This window comes from Myxine glutinosa, chromosome 8 (genome assembly GCF_964187855.1).
Source record: "Myxine glutinosa chromosome 8, kmMyxGlut1.1, whole genome shotgun sequence".
NCBI classification, from domain to species: domain Eukaryota; kingdom Metazoa; phylum Chordata; class Myxini; order Myxiniformes; family Myxinidae; genus Myxine; species Myxine glutinosa.
This window is the reverse complement of record NC_136268.1, coordinates 28178075-28205873: the sequence shown is the minus strand read 5'-3', so window position 1 is coordinate 28205873 and position 27799 is coordinate 28178075. Positions and strand designations below refer to the sequence as shown.

The 27799-nt window shown below is 44.4% G+C and overlaps 1 protein-coding gene across 20 annotated transcripts in view; it reads left to right on the top strand.

The window, feature by feature from the left end:
* LOC137432331 (liprin-beta-1-like) overlaps positions 1 to 27799 on the top strand; it is a 141949-nt gene that overhangs the window by 99816 nt on the left and 14334 nt on the right. For 14 of the 20 annotated variants that reach the window (XM_078783089.1, XM_078783083.1, XM_078783075.1 and 11 more), the window contains 9 exons: positions 4209 to 4266; positions 5978 to 6016; positions 6321 to 6438; positions 10797 to 10938; positions 13154 to 13282; positions 16314 to 16464; positions 16561 to 16672; positions 23015 to 23103; positions 25399 to 25518. In XM_078783089.1, the coding sequence (XP_078639215.1) occupies positions 4209 to 4266; positions 5978 to 6016; positions 6321 to 6438; positions 10797 to 10938; positions 13154 to 13282; positions 16314 to 16464; positions 16561 to 16672; positions 23015 to 23103; positions 25399 to 25518 (958 nt within the window). Of the gene's footprint in view, positions 1 to 4208; positions 4267 to 5977; positions 6017 to 6320; positions 6439 to 10621; positions 10655 to 10796; positions 10939 to 13153; positions 13283 to 16313; positions 16465 to 16560; positions 16673 to 23014; positions 23104 to 25398; positions 25519 to 27799 lie in introns of all 20 variants that reach the window. The other 6 variants (XM_078783087.1, XM_078783080.1, XM_078783073.1 and 3 more) reach the window with 1 other exon arrangement.

Below are 27799 nucleotides of genomic sequence, written 5' to 3'. Positions count from 1 at the left end.
GTGGTGGTGCCGGTGGATTCTCTATCATCTGATTAGCCGGGCCGAAGGCCGGCCCAACAGCATCCCCGCATGGGGCCAGATGGCGCACCGAGACTGTAGACTCACGTCCATTTGGCAGCAGCACTCGAGTGTGCTCAGGATTGGCTTGGAGGATATGAACCGTGTCAACTAGGGGGTCATATTTACTTGAACGAACCGCGCGTTTGAGGAAAGCCGGTCCAGGTTCGGCAAGCCAGCCCGGCAAAGGACGGCTACCGCCAGAACGACGCGAAAAACGAAACGTACGGTCGTAGGGAGTTTGATTAGTAGCGGTGCTCAATAAAGTCCTGATCGAGCTTAGCGCCACGGATACCACCCAGGTCCATCGGTCCATTCCTAGTCCGCGGGACTTAAGGCTCAGAGCCACGGCTTTCCATATAATGCCATTAAGTCGTTCCACCTTTCCGTTCGCCTGTGGCCTATACGGAGTAGTATAGCTAGAAGTGATATTACGCTGGAGCAAGAATGCTCTGACATCCTGGGACAAGAACACCGCTCCACGATCAGTGTGCACATAGGCCGGATTCCCAAACATAGAAAACAATTCCCGCAGACACCAGATAACTGTGGCAGCGGTCATATCGCCACACGGGAAAGCAAAGGGAAATCTGGAGAACTCATCAACGATCGTGAGAAGATAACGAGAACTACCTGAAGCCGGTATTCCTGGACAAGACGGTAGACACGAAAGCGGCAGGGGCCCTTTTAAGTCCATGGCCAATCGCTCCCACGGCCGAGTAGCCTGGACCAGCATACCCATCCGAGGGTTGTAGAAGCGAGGTTTGAGTTCAGCACAAATGGAACAAGTGCGACATAGCTGACGAATGTCCTCAATAGAGTAGGGCAAATTACGACTGCGCACATAATGAGCTAAATGCGTCACGCCGGGATGGCACAATGTGTCATGAAGAATGTGCAGATCCTCAAAGGAAGTGAGACTCGCACACACCGCTGGCCGTGACAATGCATCTGCTACGAGGTTATCCCGTCCTGGGCGATACCTAATAGTGTAACAAAAATCGGCTAACTCAATCCTCCAGCGAGTGATTTTCTCATTCTTAATGCGCTGAGCATGGCGCGAGTCATACATGAAGGCTACACTTTGTTGATCCGTAATGATCTCAAAATATTTGCCAACCAAATATGGCCACCAGCACCTGATAGACTCAATGATGGCGTAAGCCTCCTTTTCAACAGACGAGTGTCTTCGTTCCGCGGAGGAGAGAGTCCTTGAAAAGAAGGCCACAGGTCACCCCCCTTGAGAGAGTTTAGCAGCTATCGCGTGATCCGACGCATCGATTTCCAAAACAAAGGACTTGTTTTCATCAATAGACGACACAGCGGCGCCAGCTTGTCGGACTTCAGGCCATGAAAAGTGGCCTTAGCAGCGTGAGCCATGGGGAACTCTTTGCAATCCACAAGGGGACAATGCTTCTCAGAATTTTTTTTAACCCACTTGGAGTAATGAGCAAAAAGCCCGAGAGCACACTTCAAAGAAGCACGATCGAGTGGCGGGGCCATGTCGAGCAAAGGACGCAGTCGCTCCTTGTCTGGGGTGATAGTGCCGTGGGTCACGGTGTACCCCAGGAGATCTATCGTTTGAGCGGAATAGCGACATTTAGACTCGTTCATAGTCAGACGGTACTTGTGCGCAACCTTGAGGAAGCGCTTCAGGTTAGCATCATGATGAGCTTGATTGTACCCACAAACCGTGAGATTATCCAGATGAACAAAGACATCAGTTAAGCTCTCCTTCGCAATGATGTCGCCCATGGCCCTTTGGAAGCAGGGTACCCCATTGGTGACCACAAAAGGCAGACGGGTGAACTGGTACAACCTCTGTCTGGATTCAAACCCGGTGTAGATGCGATCTGCCTCAGAGATTGAAATCTGATGATACGCGCTGCGGAGATCTAAAGTACTGTATACCGAGTACTGGCAACCTGGCGAACCAGAGAATCCATTCCCGGGAGTGGATATGCGTCCAATTGTGTAAACCGATTAATCGCCTGCGAATAGTCGATTACCATGCGTTTGCGGTGCGTGTCGGTCTGAACCACCAAAACTTGGGCCCTCCAAGGCGATCGACTAGGTTCGATTATGCCCTCTTTTAATAGCCGCGCAGTCTCTTCAGCAATGAATTGCGTGTCAGCCCGTGAATAGCGTCGCAATTTTACGGCAACCGGTGTACAGTCAGTAGTCATATTCGGAAACAGCTACAGTGGTTCAATTTTCATCCCTGCAAGAGCACTCACAGCAAGAGCATCAGCACCACCAAATTCCATTTCCAAACGCCCATGCCGACGGAGAAAATCATGTCCCAGCAACACTTCCGCACATAATGCTGGTAAGACCATTAAGTGCACATCCGGAAACATTCGGCCATTAATCACAAGCTTCAGTCGGCATTCCCCGCAAGTGCGGAGCCATAGCCCTTGGGAAGCCATGAAAATTCTGCGTGTTGTCCCGAGAATCGGCCATCCATGCTTCTGAACGAGTCGTAAATAGACATAGCTGTCCGTAGAACCCGTGTCGATTAAGGCATTTGCGTTCTGCCCTTCAATCATGAGTGGAATAACAGCGCTGGACAGACCAGGCGGCCCTGTAGTCGTCAAGTCGTCCAGAGGGGGCGGTCAAGCCACGCGTGTGGACCCGACGCCATCTAACGTCGATCGTGAAGCCAAAGCCGAACGTGGCTCGGGCGATGAATGGATTCCGGTCAAAGGTTTTCGAGCCGAGCGAGGCGCCGATTGTCTCGTCAGCATGTTGATCCTGGTCAAGGTCGTGTGAGCAGCGCGGGGCCCGCGCGGGGAGGTGATCCCAATCAATGTTGCATGGGGCGCTGATTGCCTCACACCGGTGACTACTAGGTGCGCGACTCCGCAGCCATCTTGCGCGCTTCCCTCCTGTGGGGCTTTGAGCTTCAACGACCAGCAAGCTCCTAAAAGTCCTCGTTGGGGCTAAAGCCGCTAAGGGCTGGCTAAAGGGATTTTATTTTCATTTTGTTCTGTCCCCTCATCTGTATTTGTGTCTGCGTGTGGAGGCACCTCGGGTAGGAAATGAAGTTACCTCAGCCTTTATTTCAATATTTTCATTTCCTCATTTATTTGCATTAAAATCATTATTGTTGAATTTTGTTGGTCGTGTTTGCATGTTTTGTGGGTTCCGGATTAAACCTGCGTGCTTCTGTTCAGGTAAGCACTTCGCATCCTTCCCTCCGCACACAACAAACCAACCACCAATTTTGGCTGTCCGCCTTGGAATTAAGGACCGTTGCGACTATTCGTCTAAGGCTGGTCTTTATCAGCTACGGACACAACAATATCTACCCCTCACCGTGCGTAACACCACACTGAGAGACTTGCATGCCCATTGATGCATTTCCATATACATTCCATGTTCATTTCCATTTTCTTCCATGATGGGGAAACTCATCAATCCAACTATTCAGTTATAGCAAATCGATTATCTATTATTCGGATTCTGTTCTATTATTTTAGTGTCCATATGCTGGGGCTCTCAAGAGTCTGGTGTTAGCTTATCGGTTAGAGTGCCGGCTTGGGATCTTCGGATCCTGGATTCGAATCCCAGTCGATCGCTGAATTAACGCCAGGGGGGTTGACTCAGCCTGTCATCCTTCCGAGGTCTCTCAGTTCACTGGTAATTCCCTGTGTGTCGCAAAAGGCAACTCACAGGGTTGGTGGGGTTGGTGGCAGGAAGGGTATCCGGCCATAAAACATTGCTTCAAAAAGTGGACATGGTGCCCAAAAAAGGCCAACCCCTGCTCTGCGGGGAAAAATGGCCTCTAAAGGTGGTTATTCTTTACTTTTATGCTAGGGCTCTCAAAATCACTAAAACATTCTGATTGGACTATATTTTTCTGTCCAACATATATAACATCAAATACTATTTTATTTTTTAACCTCTCTCATCTCAGGAAACAGAATCCATTTACCCCTTTAATGGCTATGTAGCACAAGTTAACTTGACCACAAACTTCTCTCCATACTCTAAAATACTCAACTCATCCAAACTCGTTTTTTATCTTTTTATTTTTATTATTTATTTATTTTTTCTTGTTATAATTATTATATCTTTTTCGAATTTTATTATTATTATTATACTTACGAAAAAAACGTTTCAGTTTCATCGCATTCCCTTTTCCACAGAGCCCGCAGTTACCGAAAGGCAAACAGCATGGAGGATGTGCGCAGAAACGACAAGGAGGTGAGAATCACATGGGACATTCTGCCATCTTCTTTTGGATTCCTTTCTTTTCTTGCACAATTGTTTCAGGCTGACTAGAGCCAGCATAACATCCCAAGGCAGGATTTGATCAGTGACGACATGTGATTGCCTCTCCGACTCTGGACAAACCTTTCAGTTTTGATCACAATTCATTCGGACATCCTTTTGCCATTTCGAAGTTTTTAGATTGCTGAGACGCTTAACATGTCTGTCACAAGTGATTCTTGTCTGTTATGGTAATGCTTAGAGGCACACATCTACACCAACCTTTTTGCAACGTTGACCATTTCGTTTTGGCAGCACTTTATAAATAAATAAATAAATAAACGAGTTCCCTTACAAGGAAGGTCAACATAAGAGGCCTTTAGGCCCATTCAATTTGTAGAGATGGTTGCCAACCTATGGTCGTTTGTCCGTGCTCTATCTTTTTTAAACGCTGAGCATCAAGCAAGGAGGTAAATGGCATCACGAGTAAAAAGCTCGGTTTTCGATAGAAAATGACTTTTTCAGGTGCCCATGACATGGTGGGTGAATGTCACAGATACAAGAAACTTGGCAGACACACTCTCAGTTAACTCAGTTCAGAACTCCTGGAAAATAGAGGAGATTGAATGAAAACTGTGAGGGTTATTAAACATTTTCCGGGGCCCACTTTATTGGGGTCACCCTGAAGTAAGGTTTTGTCCAATTAAAAAATAGCCCTTCTGATTTTTTTTCTCCAAAATTTCTTCACTTTTCAAAATCAATACGAGTAGAACTCGTTTTTTGAGAAGTTTTATTTATTTATTTTTTGTATACAAGATCGAGGCTCATGTAAGAGCTAACATTAATTACAAAAAACATAAACAGACACATAAAACGTATAATAAAGGGAGCGGGAGACAAGATGGGGAGAGAGAGAAGGAAGCATACAAGTACAACAGTAGAGAACAGGGACATCGGGAGATCTGTGGGAGGGAGACGGCTTGGGGTGGAGGGGGGGAGGGGAAGCGGGTGGGTGGTGGGAGAGGTACAAAACACATGGACACAGCTAGGACTTCCAGGAAAGAAGTCGGTGTTTCAAAAAAGTGGATCTGGGGTGAATTGATGGGGGTAGAAAAGATCAAGGTTTTGGATGGGGGAAGATAAGAGATGGTGGTGAACAGCTGTTTGAAAGACCTGGAGGGAGGAATGGGATTGCAGAGAGTGAGGGAGCTTGTACCAGAGGCGGGAGAAAAGAGGAATGAAAGAGTGAAGGTGAGCAGAGTGAAGTTTGTACATCAAAACAAGATTATGGCAAAAATAAACATAATCTTTCTTGTGAAACATTGTCAACACGACGAATCCAAAGGACATCTCGTCCTTCCGTAACGCAGGACATATTGACGTTATTGTTAAGACGTCATGTGAAAATATTGGAGGTTGTATATGGCCAGTGTAGAATGTTCAAACGTGTTACTTTACTCATTTTAGATCCTTTAATTGATGCAAAAATAACTTTCATCCGTTTCTAGAAACATTGATTTTGCAATAGCTGCATAAGAGCATCTCAGATCATCCTGGATGTTGAGCATTGTGTGTATTAACTGGTAACATTAACTGGTAACCTTCACTTTGTCTCCTCTTCACCGAACATCCCAAACTCTTCCCATTCCCTTATCTTTGTCGCTCCCCTATACACCCCACTCTGCACTCCTCTCCTTCCCATCAGTACGAGGTTTGGAAACCCAGACCCCACACCATGCTGCAGGTAAAGCATCAAATTATTTTCCTCTACCCTTAATTATCTTCCCACGTGTCCCTCGATGTCTTGTTCCATTGTAATTGCTTTGGCTCACATCTGTCATCGTGTTTTTTACGCTATACTAGTCGATCCCACAACCCAGATAGTCACCGGACTAATGTTGTGATCTTGTATGATGAGGCAAACATCAAATGTCGAACACATACATTATTACTGCTAGCACCTCACATAATTGTTTATGTGACCTTTCTTTGAGATTGAGACATTGAGACAGTCCCCACTTTTCTTTTCCAAACATTCCTCCCAAAAGCTTGAGTCCAGCCCAATCGCAGCAAAATTCCAGACTTTACCAACACAACGAATGGAAAACAGTGCTTCCGCGTCACCAGGAAGTTCTTGGGGGGAGCGGAGGAACACTGAAGGACTCGGTGAGGACAGACATCTGGGGTAGCAGGATCAAACTGGGAACTGTTTTTAGACTTGGCAACTCAGGCCTGTAATGGGTCATTCCTTATTGTAAATTATCATACTTCAACGTGAGATATAATCTCTCCAATTTTCGTATAAATCTCCAATTTTCTTGAAACATGGTAGTTTTGTTCGCTCCCAAGAGAGGGCTCCCTTCCCCACATTGTAGCTTTCAGGGCCAAGTGGTTACTATGATAGGGGCCACTCAACTTTAGCATGACCGTGGAAGTTTCAGAAGGCTGCATTTCCTGTTCTATTTGTCATACAGAGTGACTTTGATAATAAATGGAAGCTCTATTCAAAAGGAATATTTTGTATTGTAAGATAAAAAAAAAGTTATAGGTCAAGGTCAGTTTTGGTCAAGACCCCACATCTCATCCCCTTATAAGCTCATCATATACCCAGTAAGCATGGAGATTTCAGAATGGAGTCTCCAGTAGTTTTGGCAAGGCCCATTTCAAAAGGTGAGCAGCACTGTCAAATTCTCTGATTGTAGATAAACCATCCGGTGTATATCTCACTTCCCTCTCTTCTGTACAATGGAGAAAAAGGACGACATAATCCACGGTTTTTTCTTCTCGTGAGTTTCATTACCTTTTCTCTATTTTCACACAACTGATATCGAGTTCTCAGAAAATACAACTTCAGATTTGTCACCTACTAGCAACGGTACCCGCCCTATGGGTGGGGCTTCAATTGGGAAGCCCAAATGAAAAGGCAAAATATCAGAAATTGAAGGCTTTTTTTTTTTTTTAAACGATTCATATAAACATCCGTTGAATCATATCACACGCAAATCATCAAAATCTAAACAGCACATGGCGTCCATTTTGAAAAAAATATTGAATTCTGCAAAACGGAAGCGGCCGCTACACGTCTTTCTCAGTCGCAAGTTTATGTGTGAAGAATGCGCGCCGAATCTAACAAAGAAGCGGCCACTACACGTCTTTCTCAGTCGCTTTGCACACGCTGCCGTGTTACTTCGGAGCCGCACGTTTATACAGGAAGAGTTCGTCAGGAATCGATCTACTCTCTCCTGGTATGTATAATTTCAACAAAAGCCACATCACTGTTCATATCGGAAAATATTATTCGATCGTGTTTGGAAAATTGGAAAATTTGGAAAAACAATATAGCCTATTTTACTCCCAGGGGTCCCAGGAATACCCACCCAAAATATCGTTGCGATCAGTTGACCCGTTTTTGCGGTACGTTCGAACGGACGGACGGACATTTGGTGCATTATAGTAAGATGTCGGGATCGCAAAACAGGAAGATAGAATAAGCAGGGAAATGGAAGAAAAAAACCCCAAAAAGTTGGATGATCCGACGATCGAGTCCAAGTGCTCCAACGATTTGGCTCCCAATGCATAGGAAGTCCAGGGTCCCATAAGGAAGTTTTGTCAACTCCCATCCCCAAAGCGGGCAAAACCATTCCTGATGCCACAGTGAGCAAAGTCGAGGTTTCTTTACATCTTTACACCAGCAATGATATTATCCAGGTGATTCCAGGCAAAAAAAGGACTTCCTTACTTTTGTGACCGAGGGTAAACGGGCAGCACCAGAAAACGTGTCTCATTCTGTACATCCTCAATTAAGCGCAGGAATGATTCAAATCCCTTCACCCTGATATGAAGATTGTTTTTCCAAAATTTGCCCAGCTCCAGCCCAAGTAGTGTGTCCTTGCAGGTGCTAGCAGTGTAAATTACACGTGTGTTTGCACCATTATTATATAGAACACAAATAATAACACGAGTTCCCTTACAAGGAACTTCAATGCATGAGGTAAAGGCTTCGAACAAGCTATCTCTGACAGAGCTTCAGGAAGCGATCCTACATTGGAGAAATGTGATCATGAATATTGTAATGGTATTACATCAGATGTGTGGAACCGGAAGTGCTTGAAGTGCTTGAAATGCTTCCGGATCACCGGAAGTTGGACATGACTTGATGAAGAGGGATAACTATAAGCAAGGAAGCAGCACATACCATTTTATGTACCACGTTTTTGGTACGACGGTTGGGGTCCGGTTCGAACCACCGGCCTCTCACACTCATAGCAGAACAATTATCAGGGAAGCCTCTTTTTGGTGGTTGTGCTCCAGAACGCAAGTCGGGGGCCAAAACTTCCCTGTTCTTTCCTGCTGCCCGGATTCGTCAGGGCAGCGCGGTCACGGTCAGAGGGTCCCCATGGACCGGCCCTTTCCCTCTTGTTTCGGTCTCTTCTCTCTCGCTCCAACTCTGTCGTGGCCCTGACTGTGTGAAGACGGGGTTACACCATCCTGGATGAGGGGACTCTCTGGGTCGCTCCTGTCAGATCCATCGGCTATCTCCATGCTGCAGGCTTGATCATGAGAACTGTCTGAGACTATACAGCAGCAACAACAACAACAACTCATAGAGGATGCTCTAACCATTACACTACCAAATCTGGTGAGCTCCAACTTACTTCAATGAAGTTCATGTCCATGTGGCTAAATTTGTGGCAGTGACTGAGGGTCCATGTCAGTACTTGCACAACTGTTTGGAGATGATCCGATCCAATGCGATCTCCCCCAAGTGTCAGTTGCTGTACGAGGTCCTTCAGCCAACGTCCTGGACTCCATACGCTGCGAGAGATTATTGAATAAGCGTTCGATAAGCAAATCAAATCGATCAAGTGTAAAACTCTGGAGATGAAGGATCAACCAGTCAATGATTTATTCAAATCACTACAGCAAAGCTGGAAGATTCTTTCGACATTATTTCGTTTTAAACAAGATGTTACAATTTTGGTTGTGGGAACCTCTCATGGAAAGGAACAAAAACTGACAAGTTTCAGGAAAATTGGATGTCTGTGATGATTGGGTATGAAATGTTTTACATGGGGTACCATTGGTCTTCACTGACAATTACTACTGTGCACCACAAGCCTGCACTGACAACCACTTTTACACTGGCTATTATTAGCTGAAATAAATAAATAAATTACACTTTCAAAATGAGTACCACAAGCTTACATAAGGAACACTACTATACTACATATCACACACCAGCACTGATATCCATCGCGACATTGGGTCCCACAAACCTGTGTTGACAACCATTACTGGGTGCCATCGGTCTGCACTGACAACCATTACTGGGTACCAAAGGTCTGCACTGACGACCATTACTGGGTACCAAAGGTCTACAATGACAACCATTACTGGGTATCAAAGGTCTGCACTGACAACCATTACTGGGTACCAAATGTCTGCACTGACCACCATTACTGGTTACCAAAGGTCTGCACTGACGACCATTACTGGGTACCATAGGTCTGCACTGACCACCATTACTGGGTACCAAAGGTCTGCACTGACAACCATTACTGGGTACCAAATGTCTGCACTGACCACCATTACTGGGTACCATAGTTCTGCACTGACCACCATTACTGGGTACCAAAGGTCTGCACTGACAACCATTACTGGGTACCATAGTTCTGCACTGACCACCATTACTGGGTACCATAGGTCTGCACTGACAACCATTACTGGGTACCAAAGGTCTGCACTGAACCATTACTGGGTACCATAGTTCTGCACTGACCACCATTACTGGGTACCATAGGTCTGCACTGACCACCATTACTGGGTACCATAGGTCTGCACTGACCACCATTACTGGGTACCATAGGTCTGCACTGACCACCATTACTGGGTACCAAAGGTCTGCACTGACAACCACTTTTACACTGAGCACCATAGGCTTGTATAAAGAACCTTACTTTTGCAATGGAGAACATGACCTTCATTTCAAGGACAGCAATGACCAATTTTAAAGTGGACCACACGTTTACAGCGACGAGCACTCTTAGTTTACCAGACATTTCCGGAACCTACCTGGTGAAGCGATCAGCAATCTCCTTTTTCTTTTTTTGCTGATTAATCAAAAAGAAATGCAAACCCTCTCCCTTTACCCCAGTTTGCATAAGCAGAAGTCGTAAAACATATTTCACCACAAGCTCTCGATGCATGTTCACTACCTTGCCTCTTTCCTTGCTTTCTAGTGATCTGTCTGTCATTCCCTTTCTTTTACCCCATTCTAACTTACTCCTTTACTCATTCTGCTCCTTAATTTCCCCATCCCTGCCTTGCTGTCCATGGCCTAACCCTGGAGATCGAAAGCTGAGCATCAGTGCTCCGACTCTAGGTACTATACTTCAAGGTGCCCCCCAAACTCTCTGTGCCTTAGACCTCAGCAATTGCAATGTGGCTATTTTTGGTCTCGTGTGACCATTGGTTGGGTGTTCGGGGTCCATTCTACATCATCTCATCCTTGTATTAACCACCAGGTGAACCAAGAGCATTCCATCAGCAGAACAGGTCAAAAGACAGCAGAGGACAAGTCCAGGGCCCAGTCTTCCCCTACTCTACGATCTCTACAAGCATGGATGCGAAGAAGAAAGGAAAAGCTATCCGGCGACTCTTTGGAAAGTAAGCTTCGCACCTTGAGCACCATTCTTATAGCTCTCTCTATGTCTGTAACAGAATTATCTGGATCATCAGAAAGTACTGATGATAACACACACACATATGTTTTTTTAGCTGCGACGAGCAGCTCGATGAGAGGACCCCGTTGTTGTTCTTGTTGTTGGGGTGCCTTTTTGAATAGCGCATGCGCATACACTCGGAGGTGCGTTGGTATGAGGTAAGAACATCGCGGACTAAAATCGCGATTTGTTTGAAGAAACCAGAATAAATTTAGCAACAAACACAACATGAATGTTTTCATATCAATCTCGTTTCACAGAACTTGACACAAATTAGGTGTAATTTTTGAATAGCGCATGCGCATACACTCGGACTTCCCCTACCGACCAAGCCCGTTTCAAATTATCTCTCTGCCACCCAGAATTAACATTAATAAATAACATTAATGAATCAACATTAACATTAACAGAAATAACATTCACGTCCATACATTATATGTAATCAGTTGATGAAGCATGTTGCGTCGCAAAACAAAGGACAAGACCAGAACTGAAACACAAAAAGACGCCAGTGCATGCGTATAATTTAATGACTGGTCGAATTTGGTAGCGCATATTGCAACGGATATCCTCATGATTCTACACGTCGCAGCTGGTGACCACACTGTGGTCATTTTTCTCTTGTTCATTTCTGTTCCTCACAATTCTATCTCTCTCTCTCTCACACACACACACACACACACACACACACACACACACACACACACACACACACACACACACACACACACACACACACACACACACACACACACACACACACACACACACACACACACACACACACACACACACACACACACACACACAAGACTTGGCTTTAAACTTTACTTTAGACTTGTCCTCACAAACTTGATACTTACCCTCAAAGACTTGTCCTCAACGACTTGCCCTCAATAATTTATTTGAGATTTGCCCTCAACGACTTGCTGACATCGCTGGGTTGTGTACAAGTGGCAAAGCAGAGCGCTACTTGGGTGGAGAGAAGAGGCAATCACTATTTGCAGTGCAGGTGTGTTGGTTTGTGTTCATCTTGTCAAGAAACTCAAGTTTGGACAACAATAGACTGATGGTTGGACATCGGTCAATCAAATAACTTCCTTGGCACACCTGAGCTCCTCACCACATACAAGGCTTTCATCCGCAGCTCAATGGAATACTGCTCTCCCCTCTGGGCTGGTGCTCCTGCCTCACACCTAGCTCGTCTTCACGCTGTTGAAACCAAAGCGTTCAGAATCATTGGAATCTCCCGTGATGAAGCTGACTGAGGACCTTTCACTCACTCACCGCAGGCAGGTTGGTGGTCTTTCTGTCTTCTACCGACTCCTCTCCGGCCTTGCTCCCCCAGCTCTCTCTAGGCTCTGTCCCCCAAATATTCCTGCAGGTCGCACAAGATCTGCCTGCAACCCTCTTATGGTTAAACTGCCAAAATCAAGACTCTCTGCTCACCTTTACTCCTTCATTCCTCTTTTCTCCCACCTCTGGAACAAACTCCCTCACTCTCTTCAATCCCATTCCTCCCTCCAGGTCTTTAGAACAGCTGTTCACCACCATCTCTTATCTTCCCCCATCCAAAACCTTGATCTTTTCTACCCCTGCTAATTTCACCCCAAATCCACTTTTTTGAAATACCAACTTCTTTCCTGGAAGTCCTTGGTGTCCTTGTGTTTATACTTCTCCCACCCCCCTCCCCCCTTCCCACGCCGCCTTCCCCCAAGCCCTCTACCTCCCACACATTCCCGTTGTCCCTGCTCTCAAATGTTGTGTTTATGTGCTTCCCCTTCTCTCCATCTTGTCTACCACTCCCCTTTTTATATACTTTGTTTGTTTGTCTGTTTTATTTGTTTGTGTGATAAATGTTTGCTCTTTCACGAGCCTCGATTATGTATACAAAAAAAAACAAAAAAAAAAACAAAAAAAAAAACTGGTTATTGTGACAGTGACAATGGCCATATTTGACTTGTGTTATAATTTCAACCTTTTGGTGCATTTGTTCAAATCAACATCATTAAATAATATTCTTTAATTTTTTAAACTAATGTATATGCATTGTTCTCTTTAAAGTGAAAAGGGTCTCCAGACTGACAATCAAGCTTTTATTTCATTTTTGAGACAGGTTCATGTTGAAATGTAACTCTTTCCCTCTTGTTCATCTCTAGGCTTCGCAGAACACAATCGGTTGGACTCAATAACCTTCTTACTGATGAGCCTTTCTCAGTGGGGTGCTGCAGTGATTCACTGGGCCATGAAGGGATGCCGTCACAAGATGAACCACGGTCTATAACCAAGTGAGAACCTCCCTTGTATGAGTTGAGCGATGAGCACTTGGATAGGGGTAAGGGAGGGAAGGCGGACAAGCAAAGTGACTTAGTTACCCAGGAAGGTATTGTTATGGGTTCAGCTGGTCTGGGTTGCAAGGGGACTTCTCGGACCCCCTCCCGACCTTTGACCCTGAAGCTGTCGAGCCACAAAAAACTCCGTGGCTCGATGGCCACGGCCAAGCAACCATGTACGCCCTCTGAGACTTTCTATTGAAATAATTTAGGTCGAGCCATTGCATCCAATTCCCGCATTACCTTCCCAGCAAATTAATCCCCCAAATAGTGAACCGTGCTCTCAACACCCCACTACTGTCGATCATGAATGGCGGAGTGATACCATAAGTGGGACGTTGGCTAATACTAACCATAATGAAAGTGCGGGGCAGAACTCCCATCCATGATTTACATACTCTGTCTAACCAATGGAGAAAAAAAGACGATCGGGTATGTTGGAAAAAGTTTATCAAAGATTTGGCAGAGGACATGGACTTACAGGCAAAACAGGTATTTACAAAGCAAAAGCAGTGCCACAAAGAAAGATCTTACCCCTAACAAGGAAGTCCATTAGTCAGTCATTTTATCACGAATGCACACACACAGGTCCTTCAATCATTCCAGGAGAAGGAGAGAGGAAAGATTGATAGATGGATAAGCGAAGTAGGTGTGGTATGGTGTCGACCGCGGCCTCACCTGTATGTGAGCCAGACGGCTCACATAGTAATGAACAGGGTGTGTGTTGCGGGTGAGTGAGAAGTGCAGATGGGAGGTGTGTGTAATGTGAGCTCTGAAAACAACTATTGTAGTCTCGGTTGATACTCCACAACAGGGCGAGTCAATGAGGTGTGTGTGCTGGAAGGTGCAGAGATGTAGGATGCATGTGTAAGACTTGCAGAGAGAAGTCAGTTCTGCGGAGAATCACTGTTGACCCTTTCTACACTCGAGAGTTTGTGGTTGATTTTACAAGGTGCATAGGAGATGCAGTCCATGGGGAGATAGTAGTTACACCTTGTAGATTGCGTCTCTGCACCTGTTTCGCTCCATCCTCTATGCTTGGCACATTGTATGGGCCACCTCATCTCCACTCGATCACCAACCACTTCGAACTCTGAGGGCTGCTTTGCTGAACTTCTCCACCCTGCTCTCCAGAACTTAACTGACACATGGAACTTTCCAGAACTCTGACTCAACTGAAGAACTTTGATTCTGTCTCTGGCTCTGTCTCAACTCCACTCTTCTCCGAGATCTGGCTCAACTCCACTCTCCTCCGAGATCTGACTCGACTAAACCGGAGAACTTTGACTCAACTTCACTCCATTCCGACTCTGACTCTACCTCTACCTCAACAGGAGAACTTTGATTCAACTCCGATCTGCTCTGTCTGGCCTCTTATCATCGACATTCCTGTCAACCTTTCACTCCCACTTTCCATGAGCCAGCTCCGCCGATTGGCTGGTGCTCTGCGATCCAGTCATGATTGGTTCCAGGTATGTGATGGGTGGGTGAGCTGGAATGTCGCTGGTGGCACTGGTGGTTCGGAGGCTCAGTGAGAACAACACTCGAAGCACTGGCAGCTCAGCTCAGCTCAGCTCAGCTCTGCTGTGCGAAAAGAGGTCCATGTTCGATGTATGCTATTTAAGTGTTACTGAATGTATTTGTGGCGAGATTTGGTGAAGTGAATGTGGTACGGGGTTGGAATCTGTCAAGAGTTGAGAAGTGTTCGAGAATGGCATTTGAGGATGGAGTTTGAGAATAAATGCTTGAGTACGGAGTTGGAGAATGAGGAAGATAATGGAGTTTGAGAATGGGTGTTTGAGAATGAGGTTCGAGTATGGAGTTGGAGGATGAGGAAGAGAACAATGGGGATTGTTTTAACCACATTCACAATGCATCTTTCCTGTTCCATCAGTACAAGATGGAGGGGTAAGTTAGCTAAACAGAATTGCTACAGATATAACTACACCAGGGAACCTTATGTGTTGGATGTGACTTTCCAGGATCTTTCAAGTATCATTGTGATGACAAACCAAGACAGACTTTAAATGTTCTGAATATGGGTCAAGTTGAAACCCCTAACACGTCGGGACCTATTCTAACGTACAGTCATTGATGTATCCCCATGAATTTCCAGAAAATAACCTCAAACAGGAAACCATATGAGAATACAAGCTAATCTATATTAATGCATGGGAGTAATGACAAAAACACTTATAAGGGAAAACAAAACACAAAGGGGAACCTATTCATCAGGAAAAGGCCATGTTGGACTCTCGTGCTTGTGTTCTATTGACCACACCTGTAGTTCCACCTTCTTCAGTTACAGCTAACACTGGGGACTGAAGTTGGTCAGTACTGGCACACTCCTCTCCTTGAATGACCCTATAGGATTTTGAACATTCCATAATCTAAATGTAGACGGTTCAGTCATCTTTATTTCCTCATCTGAAAGACATCATGTTACAGGATACAGTGCTCCCTGTTATCATTGCAGTAGAACTGCAGTTTTTATATCCAACTCCATCAAGGAACGAAGCCAGGCGAGAGAGATCTGAGGCACGTACACCACCAACTGATCTATCCCAATATCAATCAGCCAACAGTAGCCGGAATTCCATTGATCTGATGACACAGAGGTATACAAGCCAAAAGCTGAGGAATTGATGTTCCTCGTGCCTCTGATCAAGACATAGACACACAGACACCTCCAGGGGGCGACCAACTCAAACTAGTTGAACTAAAAATCACACTTGTATATACTAAAGATCATGTGAGGATGTCAGCCTCTCAAACCCACAAGTAGTAGTCACAATTTACCGCTGCGATAAGTATGTTTTACCTGATTATGTCAACAAACCTGCTCACTTTTTTGGTAGCTTCCTGATAATGTTGATTCAGAGCCAAGCTTGCATTGTTTGTACTTATTAGTAATCTAAGAAGAAGCTAATAAATAGGGAATAATATCCATGTGATTCATTATATGTGTGCTTCATGTTGTCTTAAGGGAACCTTTAGGAGGCTTTCCTACCTGGACCACCGAGCAGGTCTGTGCCTGGCTCTATGACCTGGGATTGGGAATGTACGTTCGACTCGCACGGCAGTGGATCGACTCTGGGCAAACGCTGCTTCAAGCATCGCCCCAGGAACTGGAGAGAGTGAGTGCGGGGCAAAAACTGGGAAACATAGGCCGAGATTTATGGAAGACATCTTAAACAGAAGGGCAGACGCTAAATTATGTACCTGGTGGGCAGGAGTTGAGCTTGAAGCAGCCATTGCACAGGAAGAAGCTGACACTGGCACTGCAAGCCATCGGATCTGGAGAGGACGGTGGCTGGGGACAGCTGGACTACACATGGGTCACAAGTATGGAAAAATACAAATTTGTTTAACCGAATATTTAGTTCATCTTTCCTTTGTTTTAGCTCTCGTTTTAGCACCTTGAGGGGCAATGCCTGAAATGTCATCAGCTTCTTCCTGCTTTCCAAAGTAGTTAACATACCTCAGTGAATGTTCTGCCGATTCCATCCATTGCCAGGATGAGGATTTAATGAGGTATAATTAATGGCAGAGGACAGATCACGAGTAGAGATGGTAAATGATATGAGATGGTGGTTTACTACTCATCCGATGCTCTGAAGGGAAGTGTGATTGAATTGACACAGGAATGGAGTTCCACAGATGGGAGAAAAGAGGAATAAAGGAATGGACGTGAGCAGTAAGCCTGGACTTTGGAAGAATAACACAGATGGGCGTCACTGGAAGAACACAAATCCTGGCCTGGCACGGAATGAAAGCACAGAGTGAAGGGCATGGATGAAAGATGATACCCAGTCTGAGTCTGACTTTGGAGGCCAAAGGTCTACCCAGAAGAGGTAGGCCTTCTTAAATACATGGCCCACCCAGAAAAGGACAGGGCTGCCCTGTGAGGACATCAAATTCAAGAAAATGAACCTCATCCATTGGTTGATAAAGGAAATACGTCGGTTTGTTTGCCTTGAAAACAGACAGGTTGAGAGAGAATGGGAGATTTGCCTGGATAGAATGACCTTTCATTCTCAGACCGGCATTTGATCCTTTCATGATCAGCAGGGAGGGAAACAGCTGTTGCTAGTCTCTCTGGTATCGGGTTTTGCAAGTATAATGTGGAATCATCTAGATTCTAGAAAGAGGAAAAAGGGGTTTGAAGAGCATTACCAATGCTATTTGCATATATGAGGAAATAAACTGGGCCAGGATGCTGCCTTGAGGCACTCTAAAATCTTCTGAGACAGGAAATGAAAGGTTTTGAAGGTTAGACACTGATTGCATAAGTGGAAGGCAGAGTCAGGAATGATTTTGCGTGAGTGTGGGAAGTCACTCCCGACACCTATCCTACCCTCTCGTACCCAAATGCTCCTGGATACTGTGTCTTCCTCACTTGAGAAAGTGGAGAGGTCCCGACTACATCAGTGTATGTGTCTTGATGATGTGTATGTGTCTCGTCTTCAGTTGTCATACTCTTCCTCCCGTCCATGGTACACTGAATCTTGTGGCAAGGCAGTTGCCCTGAAACAACTTGCCTTTGCCTCTTGGAAGGCCAATCCAACTGAAGGCAATCTCAGTTCCTTCCACCAAGCTCGGAAAAAGTGTGGGTCTACCCTCCGGAGTGCCATGAAGCACTATCTCTCCACACTCAAGAATGAACTCTCAAACCTGTCTCCTTCCTCCAAATCCTGGTGGCGTCTGGTCAAATCTGTTTCTGGTGTTTGTTCCCCCTCCATCCCCTCCCTTACCTCAAATGGCCACACAGCTGACTCCGCACGTGACAAAGCAGAATGCCTCAACTCTGTGTTTGCCTCAAAATCCTGTTTCCCAAACCCATCTCTCTCTGTTCCCACCTTACCCAGTCGAACCAAGCTGCTCCTGGACTCTGTGTCCTTCTCTCCTGACAAGGTGGAGAAGTTTCTGTCAAACCTCGACTCTGATTCTGCAACTGGACCAGACGGCATCAGCCCACGGGTCCTAAAATCCTGCTCTGCCGTTCTTTCACACCCTCTCTCTATTCTCTTCACCCTCTCTTTTGCTCAAGGTCATCTGCCATCAGTTTGGAAATCAGCCAACATCACAGCTTTACACAAAAAAGGTGCAAAAACAGATCCTTGCAACTACAGACCAATCAGCCTGCTTCCAATTATCAGCAAGGTCATGGAATCCATCATTGCTTCGGATATCAAATCCTTCCTCTTCTCCAATGGCTTGATCTCATCATCAATTTGGCTTCAGACCAGGTCATTCTACTCTTGGCATGCTGCTTCTGCTGTCTCAACAATGGATGGAGGTCCTCAATGCCAAACAGGAAATCAGAGCTGTCTCCCTTGACAATTCACGTGCCTGGGATACGGTCTGGCACCCCGCCCTGCTCACCAAACTCTCATCCTTCAAACACTGCGGTAATAGGAGGGGTGAAAGCGACACAAAAGGAAATAAAAAAAGAACTAATCGCGATGAAGAGGGAATGTCAGATGGTACACGAGGGGTTGACAAAGAGGTTGGACGAGGTGACAGAGGCAATGGAGACAAAAGAACGGGAAGTAAGAACGCACATAGAGACGACCAAGGTGGCCTTAGAGGAAGAAATCGAGGGGGTGCACCGGGAAATAAAGGAGGTGAGACAAAAATTAGAGGAAGTGGAGGAGGTTTTTTTTTATTTTTATTTTTTTTATAAATACAATTTTAAATTTTAAAAAATGTAAAATAAATTTTTTTATTAAAATTTAATTAAATGAAATTATTAATTTAATTATTAATCATTATTAATAAAATTAAATTAATTTCATTAAAATTTAAAATTAAAAAAAAAAAAAAAAAAATCATATGGTATCCATGGAAATCTCCACGCATAGCTTGCGGACTTCCTCTCTGGTCGTAGTCAACGTGTGGCCCTGAATGGATTTCTCCCATCGCCCCTTCCTGTTCTGGCTGGAATTCCCCAAGGCAGTGTTCTGGGCCCTGTGCCTTTTCTGGCCTTCAGCAATGATCTCTCCGACTCTCTGGAAAATCCTCTCTATCTCTTTGCTGATGACTCCACTCTCTGCCACCCCATTCCTCATCCCTCAGATTGGCAGTCTGCAGCCTCCTCGCTCTCTGCAGACCTGGACAAAATCACAGACTGGTCAAACAAGTGGAACATGTCTTTCAATCCTGACAAATCTCACACTCTTAATATGTCTCTCTGAAAAGACCAGCTGGACAGCCCTCCTTTCTACTTTCTCAACAATCCTCTCCAAGAAGTTCTGTCACTCAAGCTTTTGGGTCTCACTATCTGCCATGATCTTTGCTGGGAAAACCACATTTCCAAGCTGGCCTCCAAAGCCAGTCGCCGACTGGGCATCCTCTATCGTGCGAAGTCCTTCCTTGGCACACCTGAGCTCCTCACCACATACAAGGGTTTCATCTGCAGCTCAATGGAATAATGCTCCACCCTCTGGGCATGTGCTTCTGCCTCACACCTGGCTCGGCTTCACGCTGTTGAAACCAAAGCTTTCAGAATTATTGGAATCTCCCGCAATGAAGCCGATTGTGAGGGCCTTTCACTCACTCACCACAGGCAGTTAGGTGGTCTTTCTGTCTTCTATTGACTCCTATCCAGCCTCGCACACCCAGCTCTATCCCCCAAATATTCCTACAGGTCGCACATGATCTAATTGCCAGAAAGACAATATGGGGGGGGGGGGGAGAAAGGGAAGCACACAAGTACAACAGTAGAGAACAGGGACATCGGGAGATCTGTGGGAGGGAGAGGGCTTGGGGGGGAGGGGGCAGGGGAAGGGGAAGGGGGACGGGGTGGGAGAGGTATAAAACACATGGACACTGCTAGGACTTCCAGGAATGAAGTCGGTATTTCAAAAAAGTGGATCTGGGTTGAATTAATGGGGGTAGAAAAGATGAAGGTTTTGGATGGGGGGAAGATAAGAGATGGTGATGAACAGCTGTTTTGAAGACTTGGAGAGAGGAGTGAGATTGAAGAGAATGTGGGAGTTTGTTTCAGAGGCGGGAGAAAAGAGGACGAAAAGAGTGAAAGTGAGCAGAGAGTCTTGATTTTGGCAGTTTAACCATAAGAGGGTTGCTGGCAGATTTTGTGCGACCTGAAGGAATATTTGGGGGACAGAGCACAGACAGAGCTGGGGGAGTTAGGCTGGAGAGGAGTCGGTAGAAGACAGAAAGACCACCAACCTGCCTGCGGTGAGCGAGTGAAAGGCCCTCAGGGTTAGCTTCATCGCAGGTGATTCCAAAGATTCTGAAAGCTTTGGTTTGAACAGCGTGAAGACGAGCCAGGTGTGTCGCTGGAGCACCAGCCCAGTTTCACTTGATAATTCTCTCAGGCTTGACATTCGCTTGATCATTCTCTCTGGCTCAGTTTTCATCTGCCTGGAAGTTTAGCAAAAATCACGAAAATACAAAAACATGGTGTAAAAATGGATCCTTCTAACTACAGGCCTATTAGCTTGCTTCCAATTATAAGGAAGGTCATGGACTCTATCATTACAGTTGACATAAAATCCTTCCTTTTCTCTGATGAACTGATCTCAGATCAGTTCGGTTTCAAACCTGGCCATGCTACCTTGGACGCACTACTGTTCCTCTCCCAACAATAGATAGAAGCCTTCATTCTCAGACATGAGATCAGGGCCATCTCTCTGGACAAATCTCGAGCATTTGATAAAGTCTGGTGCCCCACATTGATCTCCACACTCTCTGCTTATGACATCCAAGGCCACCTCATCTTATGGATCACTGACTTCCTCCACTGCTGTATTCAGTGTGTAGGTCTTGGGTTCCTCTTTCTCTCCTCTCCCTGTGAAAGCTGGAGTTCCGCCTCCTCCCCCCAAGCCCTCTCCCTCCCACACTTCTCCCTGCTCTCAAATGTTGTGTTTGTGTGCTTCCCCTTCTCTCCCCATCTTGTCTTCCGCTCCCTCTTTTTATATATTTTGTTTGTCTGGTTGATTTGTTTGTGAAATAAATGTTAGCTCTTTCACGAGCCTCGATTCAGCATTAAAAAAAGCAAAAAAAAAAGCAGTGTCTTTGGCCCAGTATTTTTCCTCATCTTCATCAATGACCTTTCTGATTTCTTGGAAAATCCTGCCTCTCTTTTCGCTGATGATTCCACCCTTTGCTGTATCATTTCTCATCCTTCAAACAGGCAGCAAGAGCCTCTTCGCTCTCAGCAGTCCTTGATAGAATCAGGAACTGGTCCAGCAGTTGTAATATGTCTTTCAACCCCGACATATCCCACACACTTGCCCCATCTCTCCAAAAGCACCATCTGGAAAACCTTCCTATTTACTTCCTAAACAAACCCCTTCAAAAGGTGGTCACTAAAACATTTAATTGGGCCTCACCATCAGCCATGATCTTTCTTGTGGAGACCTTATTTCCAGCATGTCCTCCAAAGCTAACCCATGACTGGGCATCCTTTGTCACGCAAAGTCTTGTCTTGGGCAATGCAAACTTTTGCCAAACAAAAAGACCTTCATTCACAGATTGATGGAGTACCGCTCTCCCCTTTGGCCTACCTCACACCTTGCCCTTCTTGGTGCCATGAAAAGCAAGGTCCTCCTGTGACTAGCTGAGTGTCCAGGCCTGTTACTTTTGCATCGCAGGCAGGTTGGTGGCCTCTGCATTCTACCACCTCCTTTTTGGTCTTGCACCCCCTGCCCTCTATTGACTCTGTGCCTCACAGATTTCTGCAGGGAGACCATGAGCTGCCAGTAATCCTCTAATGGTTAAACTCCCAAAATCCAGACTCACTGCTCACGTCTACTCATTGGTTCCTCTTTTTCTCACCTGTGGAACCAACTTCCCCCAAAGTTAAAATATTTACACCTTGTAGAAAAACAATTAAAGAGTGATATAACACTAATATGACAACAAACAGAAGGGCAAAAGAGAGAAGAGACAAAATATTAGAGAAAGAATAAGAAAACAAAACTTGTGAGAAATACAATAAATAAAATGACTAATGAATAATCACAATCCATCTCAGAGGGAGCAGAAATAAAATGTCTCTATCCATCCAATGATGGAAACTCATTTTAAATCTTTCTCCATATATAAATATAGAAATTAAAAAGTGTTCTCATAAAAAAATGTTTTAAATAATCTTTCAATATAAACAGTAAGAAAAACTCATTTATAATTAGAAGAGCATTGGTAGAGGCCACTGATAGGCCAGATCTGGATTCGGACCTGAACCAAAATCTAATCGGCTTGTTTTTGTAGTCTAACCAAGTCAACCACCAAGTTTTGTCATTTTTTAATATCATGCTTATTTATCGTTTTTTGCCCCGTCTCTCAATGGGAGAGACGGTTTTTTTTTTTTTTTTTTTTTTTTTTTCTCAATGGGAGAGAATCGCTTAAACAATTAAATAATTCTCGTATATGGATCCAGATTCAGATCTTCACCAAAATCGAATCAATTCTTCCATGTCACGCACCCAACCTGTCCACCAAATTTCGTCCGAATCCGTCCACAACATTTTGAGATATCATCCTAACAGACAGACAAACAGACAAGCAGACAGAGGGGTGAAAACATGACCGCCATCCATCTTTGATAGTAGAGGTAAAAATGATTTAAATAATATTCTCCTATATAAATGTGGTGAATATATGGAAAGAAGGAGAGAGTTTCATCATACAAGCTAATGAGTGCTCATCGTCACGCAGGTTGGTTGGACGATGTGGGTTTACAACAGTACAAAGAGACATTCCACGAGGCACGTGTGGATGGCCGTATGTTACACTACATGACTGTGGTAAGGTGCACACCATTCATGTATGCTATACTTTGGTTAAAAATAAATAAAATAAATTTCCAAGCAAGATGAACGGTTCTGAATACAATTGTATGCTCCCCCATCCTGCACCAATCTTTACTAACACTGAAGGAATATAATCTAATATATAATATAAAGCTCTTTCTAACCACTGACTGACTGATGTTAATGTTCAGTACCTTCCGGGTGGCATAGAAAGCTGAAATTTGGCATGACGACGGACATCGAAGCCGGTACACCGGGAAAAACCACAGAACCGTCAGAAAGCATCTGTTAATGAAAATGTATGTAAAAAAAACCGTAAAGGAGACAGTGAACAAGAAAAAGAAAAAACCTCAATCAAAACCAACATTTGAAAATTGTAATTTCTATAATTGTAAACTGTGAAATAAAAATCTCAATGAAAATTTATGTAAAAACAGTAAATAGTAAATGCGTCCGTAAAATAAATAAGCAAGAAGACGTCATTCAAAGCACGATACTTGCAAAATCCACCCCCCCCCCCCTCAAAAAGGTTGCCATTGATCCATCAAAATCTCCACTTCAAGATTAAATAAAATTGACGATCTTGATTAAAGCTCGGGTCAATAGGATGAAAAGTGACGCATTTTCAGATGAAAATAGATGATTTTGGAAGTTTGACCTTGAATTGACCTTTTGACCTCAAAATTAGCTGGTTTCCCAATTTAGTGACTCGATATACAAATGCTGTTCAATTTTCAAGTCAATCGGATAAAAAATGGGATTTTTAGAAATTCGACCTTCAGGTGACCTTTGACCTCAAAATCAATAGGCTTCTCAATTATGACGACCTCTACAGGTTTGTGAAGTTTAGAATTGGTTTAGAATTGTGACCTGTAGGTCGGTGACAAACAAACAAACAGACAAACAGATAGAATGAAAAATCCCTCACAGAGCGACACTTGGCAAAACAGAACAAAGTAGAATGGCACTCAGTAGAGCATCCTTTTGACCTCAAAAATAGTTGGTGGTCGAATTCAGTTAGCTAATATGAAAATCCTATTCAAATTTCAAGTCAATCGGATGAAAATTGAGGATTTTAGAAATTTAAAAAAAGGGGTTGACCTTTGGCCCAGGTTGATCTCAAAAATAGTTGGTGGTCGAATTCAGTTAGCTAATATGAAAATCCTATTCAAATATCAAGTCAATCGGATGAAAATTGAGGATTTTAGAAAGTTGAAAAGGTTGTTGACCTTTTGGCCTATGCTGATCTCAAAAATAGTTGGTGGTTGAATTCAGTCACCCGATATGTAAATCCTATTAAAATTTCAAGTCAATCGGATGAAAATTGAGGATTTTAGAAATCAGAAAAAAGTGGTTGAGCTTTGGCCTGTGTTGACCTTTTGACCTCAAAAATAGATAGGATTTTGTCGGACCACGAACTCTACCATTTGGTGATGCTTCGTGAAGATCGGTTTAAAATTGTGACCTGTGCGCAAGTATAAGTGAGCGGACAGACAAACAAACACACACACAAACCGGAGTGATCAACATACTTGTCAAAATAAAGCTAAATTGATATGTAGCAGCAGGTCGGTGATGCTTGCCCATAATCAAAAGGCTTCTATTTATTATGTACCTACCCAGTCTGGTAAAGGAAGGGTCTGGGTTTGGTAAAACTTTGTGCAAGTATTGTGACTGTCGTACTTATACATTAATACAATCAGATTTGGAACTCGGTTACCTTTTCGGAGCTGTACACAAAATATGGGGCTCTTTTTTGGCACTACCCATCTCTACTGGGAAGCTCGGTGACACTTTACCGAAACTTCACCCAAAACATGTCACTGTGAATGACAGCAAGGCTGCGTTTTTAAAATCCCGATGAGCTAGCTCCCTCCAAATTATACAAACTTCGAGGAGAACTTCCCTCTCATAGCTTCAAATGAATGATTTAGACAAATTCAACCGAAAGCAAGGTTTTCGTTTTTCTTAACTGACATGTCCTGTCATGGTTGAAGTGACATCCGAGATGATTGCTCCCATGAAGGTGAAGTCACGTGACTATGGCTCTGACACCCTCCTCCCTCCCCGTGACACTGTGATGCTTCAGGAAACACTCCCACTCCCAAAGCATCCCGTATTTTGTAAAATGTCCCGCTTAGTCCTTGTGTGGTGAGCACACTCTCAGGTAGACATGATGCAGTGCATGTAAAGCATTCACTTACTGGCCAGGTGTCGAAAGCTTATAAAACACTGTGGTATACATGATACATGTGTTGTGTTTAATTGATGTGCTTACCTGACTCCCAGGATGACCTTCTGTTGCTCAAAGTTACGAGTCAGCTGCACCACGTGAGCATCAAACGGGCGATACAGGTTCTGCGCTTGCACGGCTTCCGGCCAGACTGCTTTGTACGTCCAAACGCACAGGTGCTGCCCTCCAAATGTAGGCATTGTAGAGAAATTGTGACTTGGCTATAACAGTGAGTGGGCTTGCAGGATGAGCAAAGTGAATATGAGCAGGATGAGCAAAGTTAATTTAAGCAGGATGAGCAAAGTGAATATGAGCAGGATGAGCAAAGTGAATATGAGCAGGATGAGCAAAGTTAATATGAGCAGGATGAGCAAAGTGAATATGAGCAGGATGAGCAAAGTAAATATGAACAGGATGAGCAAAGTGAATATGAGCAGGATGAGCAAAGTGAATATGAGCAGGATGAGCAAAGTGAATATGAGCAGGATGAGCAAAGTGAATATGAGCAAAGTGAATATGAGCAGGATGAGCAAAGTGAATATGAGCAGGATGAGCAAAGTGAATATGAACAGGATGAGCAAAGTAAATATGAACAGGATGAGCAAAGTTAATATGAGCAGGATGAGCAAAGTTAATATGAGCAGGATGAGCAAAGTTAATATGAGCAGGATGAGCAAAGTAAATATGAACAGGATGAGCAAAGTTAATATGAGCAGGATGAGCAAAGTTAATATGAGCAGGATGAGCAAAGTTAATATGAGCAGGATGAGCAAAGTAAATATGAACAGGATGAGCAAAGTAAATATGAACAGGATGAGCAAAGTAAATATGAACAGGATGAGCAAAGTTAATATGAGCAGGATGAGCAAAGTTAATATGAGCAGGATGAGCAAAGTGAATATGAGCAGGATGAGCAAAGTGAATATGAGCAGGATGAGCAAAGTTAATATGAGCAGGATGAGCAAAGTGAATATGAGCAGGATGAGCAAAGTAAATATGAACAGGATGAGCAAAGTAAATATGAACAGGATGAGCAAAGTTAATATGAGCAGGATGAGCAAAGTTAATATGAGCAGGATGAGCAAAGTTAATATGAGCAGGATGAGCAAAGTAAATATGAACAGGATGAGCAAAGTTAATATGAGCAGGATGAGCAAAGTTAATATGAGCAGGATGAGCAAAGTGAATATGAGCAGGATGAGCAAAGTGAATATGAGCAGGATGAGCAAAGTGAATATGAGCAAAGTGAATATGAGCAGGATGAGCAAAGTTAATATGAGCAGGATGAGCAAAGTTAATATGAGCAGGATGAGCAAAGTTAATATGAGCAGGATGAGCAAAGTTAATATGAGCAGGATGAGCAAAGTGAATATGAGCAGGATGAGCAAAGTGAATATGAGCAGGATGAGCAAAGTGAATATGAGCAGGATGAGCAAAGTGAATATGAGCAGGATGAGCAAAGTGAATATGAGCAGGATGAGCAAAGTGAATATGAGCAGGATGAGCAAAGTGAATATGAGCAGGATGAGCAAAGTGAATATGAGCAGGATGAGCAAAGTGAATATGAGCAGGATGAGCAAAGTTAATATGAGCAGGATGAGCAAAGGATAAAGTGAATATGAGCAGAAAATGAATGCTTCAAATGACAGTGGCCAGATCCTCCCTCCATATCTCTATCCCAATGCTCCATTCAACCTCCTTCAATTCCCCTCTAATATATGATTTAATACAACGATAAAAAAAAAAAAAATTCCTTTTTTAAATTTTCAGACGAAAAAACTAAAATACAAAAACATCCCCATTCCCTTCTCCACCACCCTTTTCCCTACTGCCCTCTACAACTCCCTCCCAGGAGCCCGACACCTTATCCCACTCCCCCGAGGTTATTGCCACAGTTTTCCCCAGTGGCTCTCTCCCACCTTTTCCCCCAAAACTCTCCCGCACCCCTTTTATCAGTGACTCTTCTCTCGTGGCTCTCCCACACACCCTCCCCCGATTATTCTCCCCCACACAACTCTGCACCACGCCATTACAAGCAGCTCTCCACAACTCCCTTCCCAGTGGTTCTGGGTTCCCTCACCACTTTCCCCCTGTAGCCCCCATTCATTCCCACGGCTTTCTACCAACACTTTGTCCTGCGGCTCACTCCCCCACTCTATTCTCCTGGTCTCTCCCCATTCCTTACCCACAGCTCTCCAGTCCCAACTTTAGTTCTCCATTAGCTCCACAGCTCCCCTTATATCTCCTAACCTGTTCCTTCCTCCCACTTCATAACCTTCCCACTCCCCTTGCAATCTGACCACCAAAGGTGCAATTTGGCTAACAGCTATCCTCTGATTTCAAGGTTTGCCAGAAACATCTCCACCTTCTCAAGTCCACCTCCTGAATTCTAAGCTGAATGCCCACCTCCACTGCAATATTTAAAGGGAGGTTGATAGAAGGTGGGGTATGGAGGGG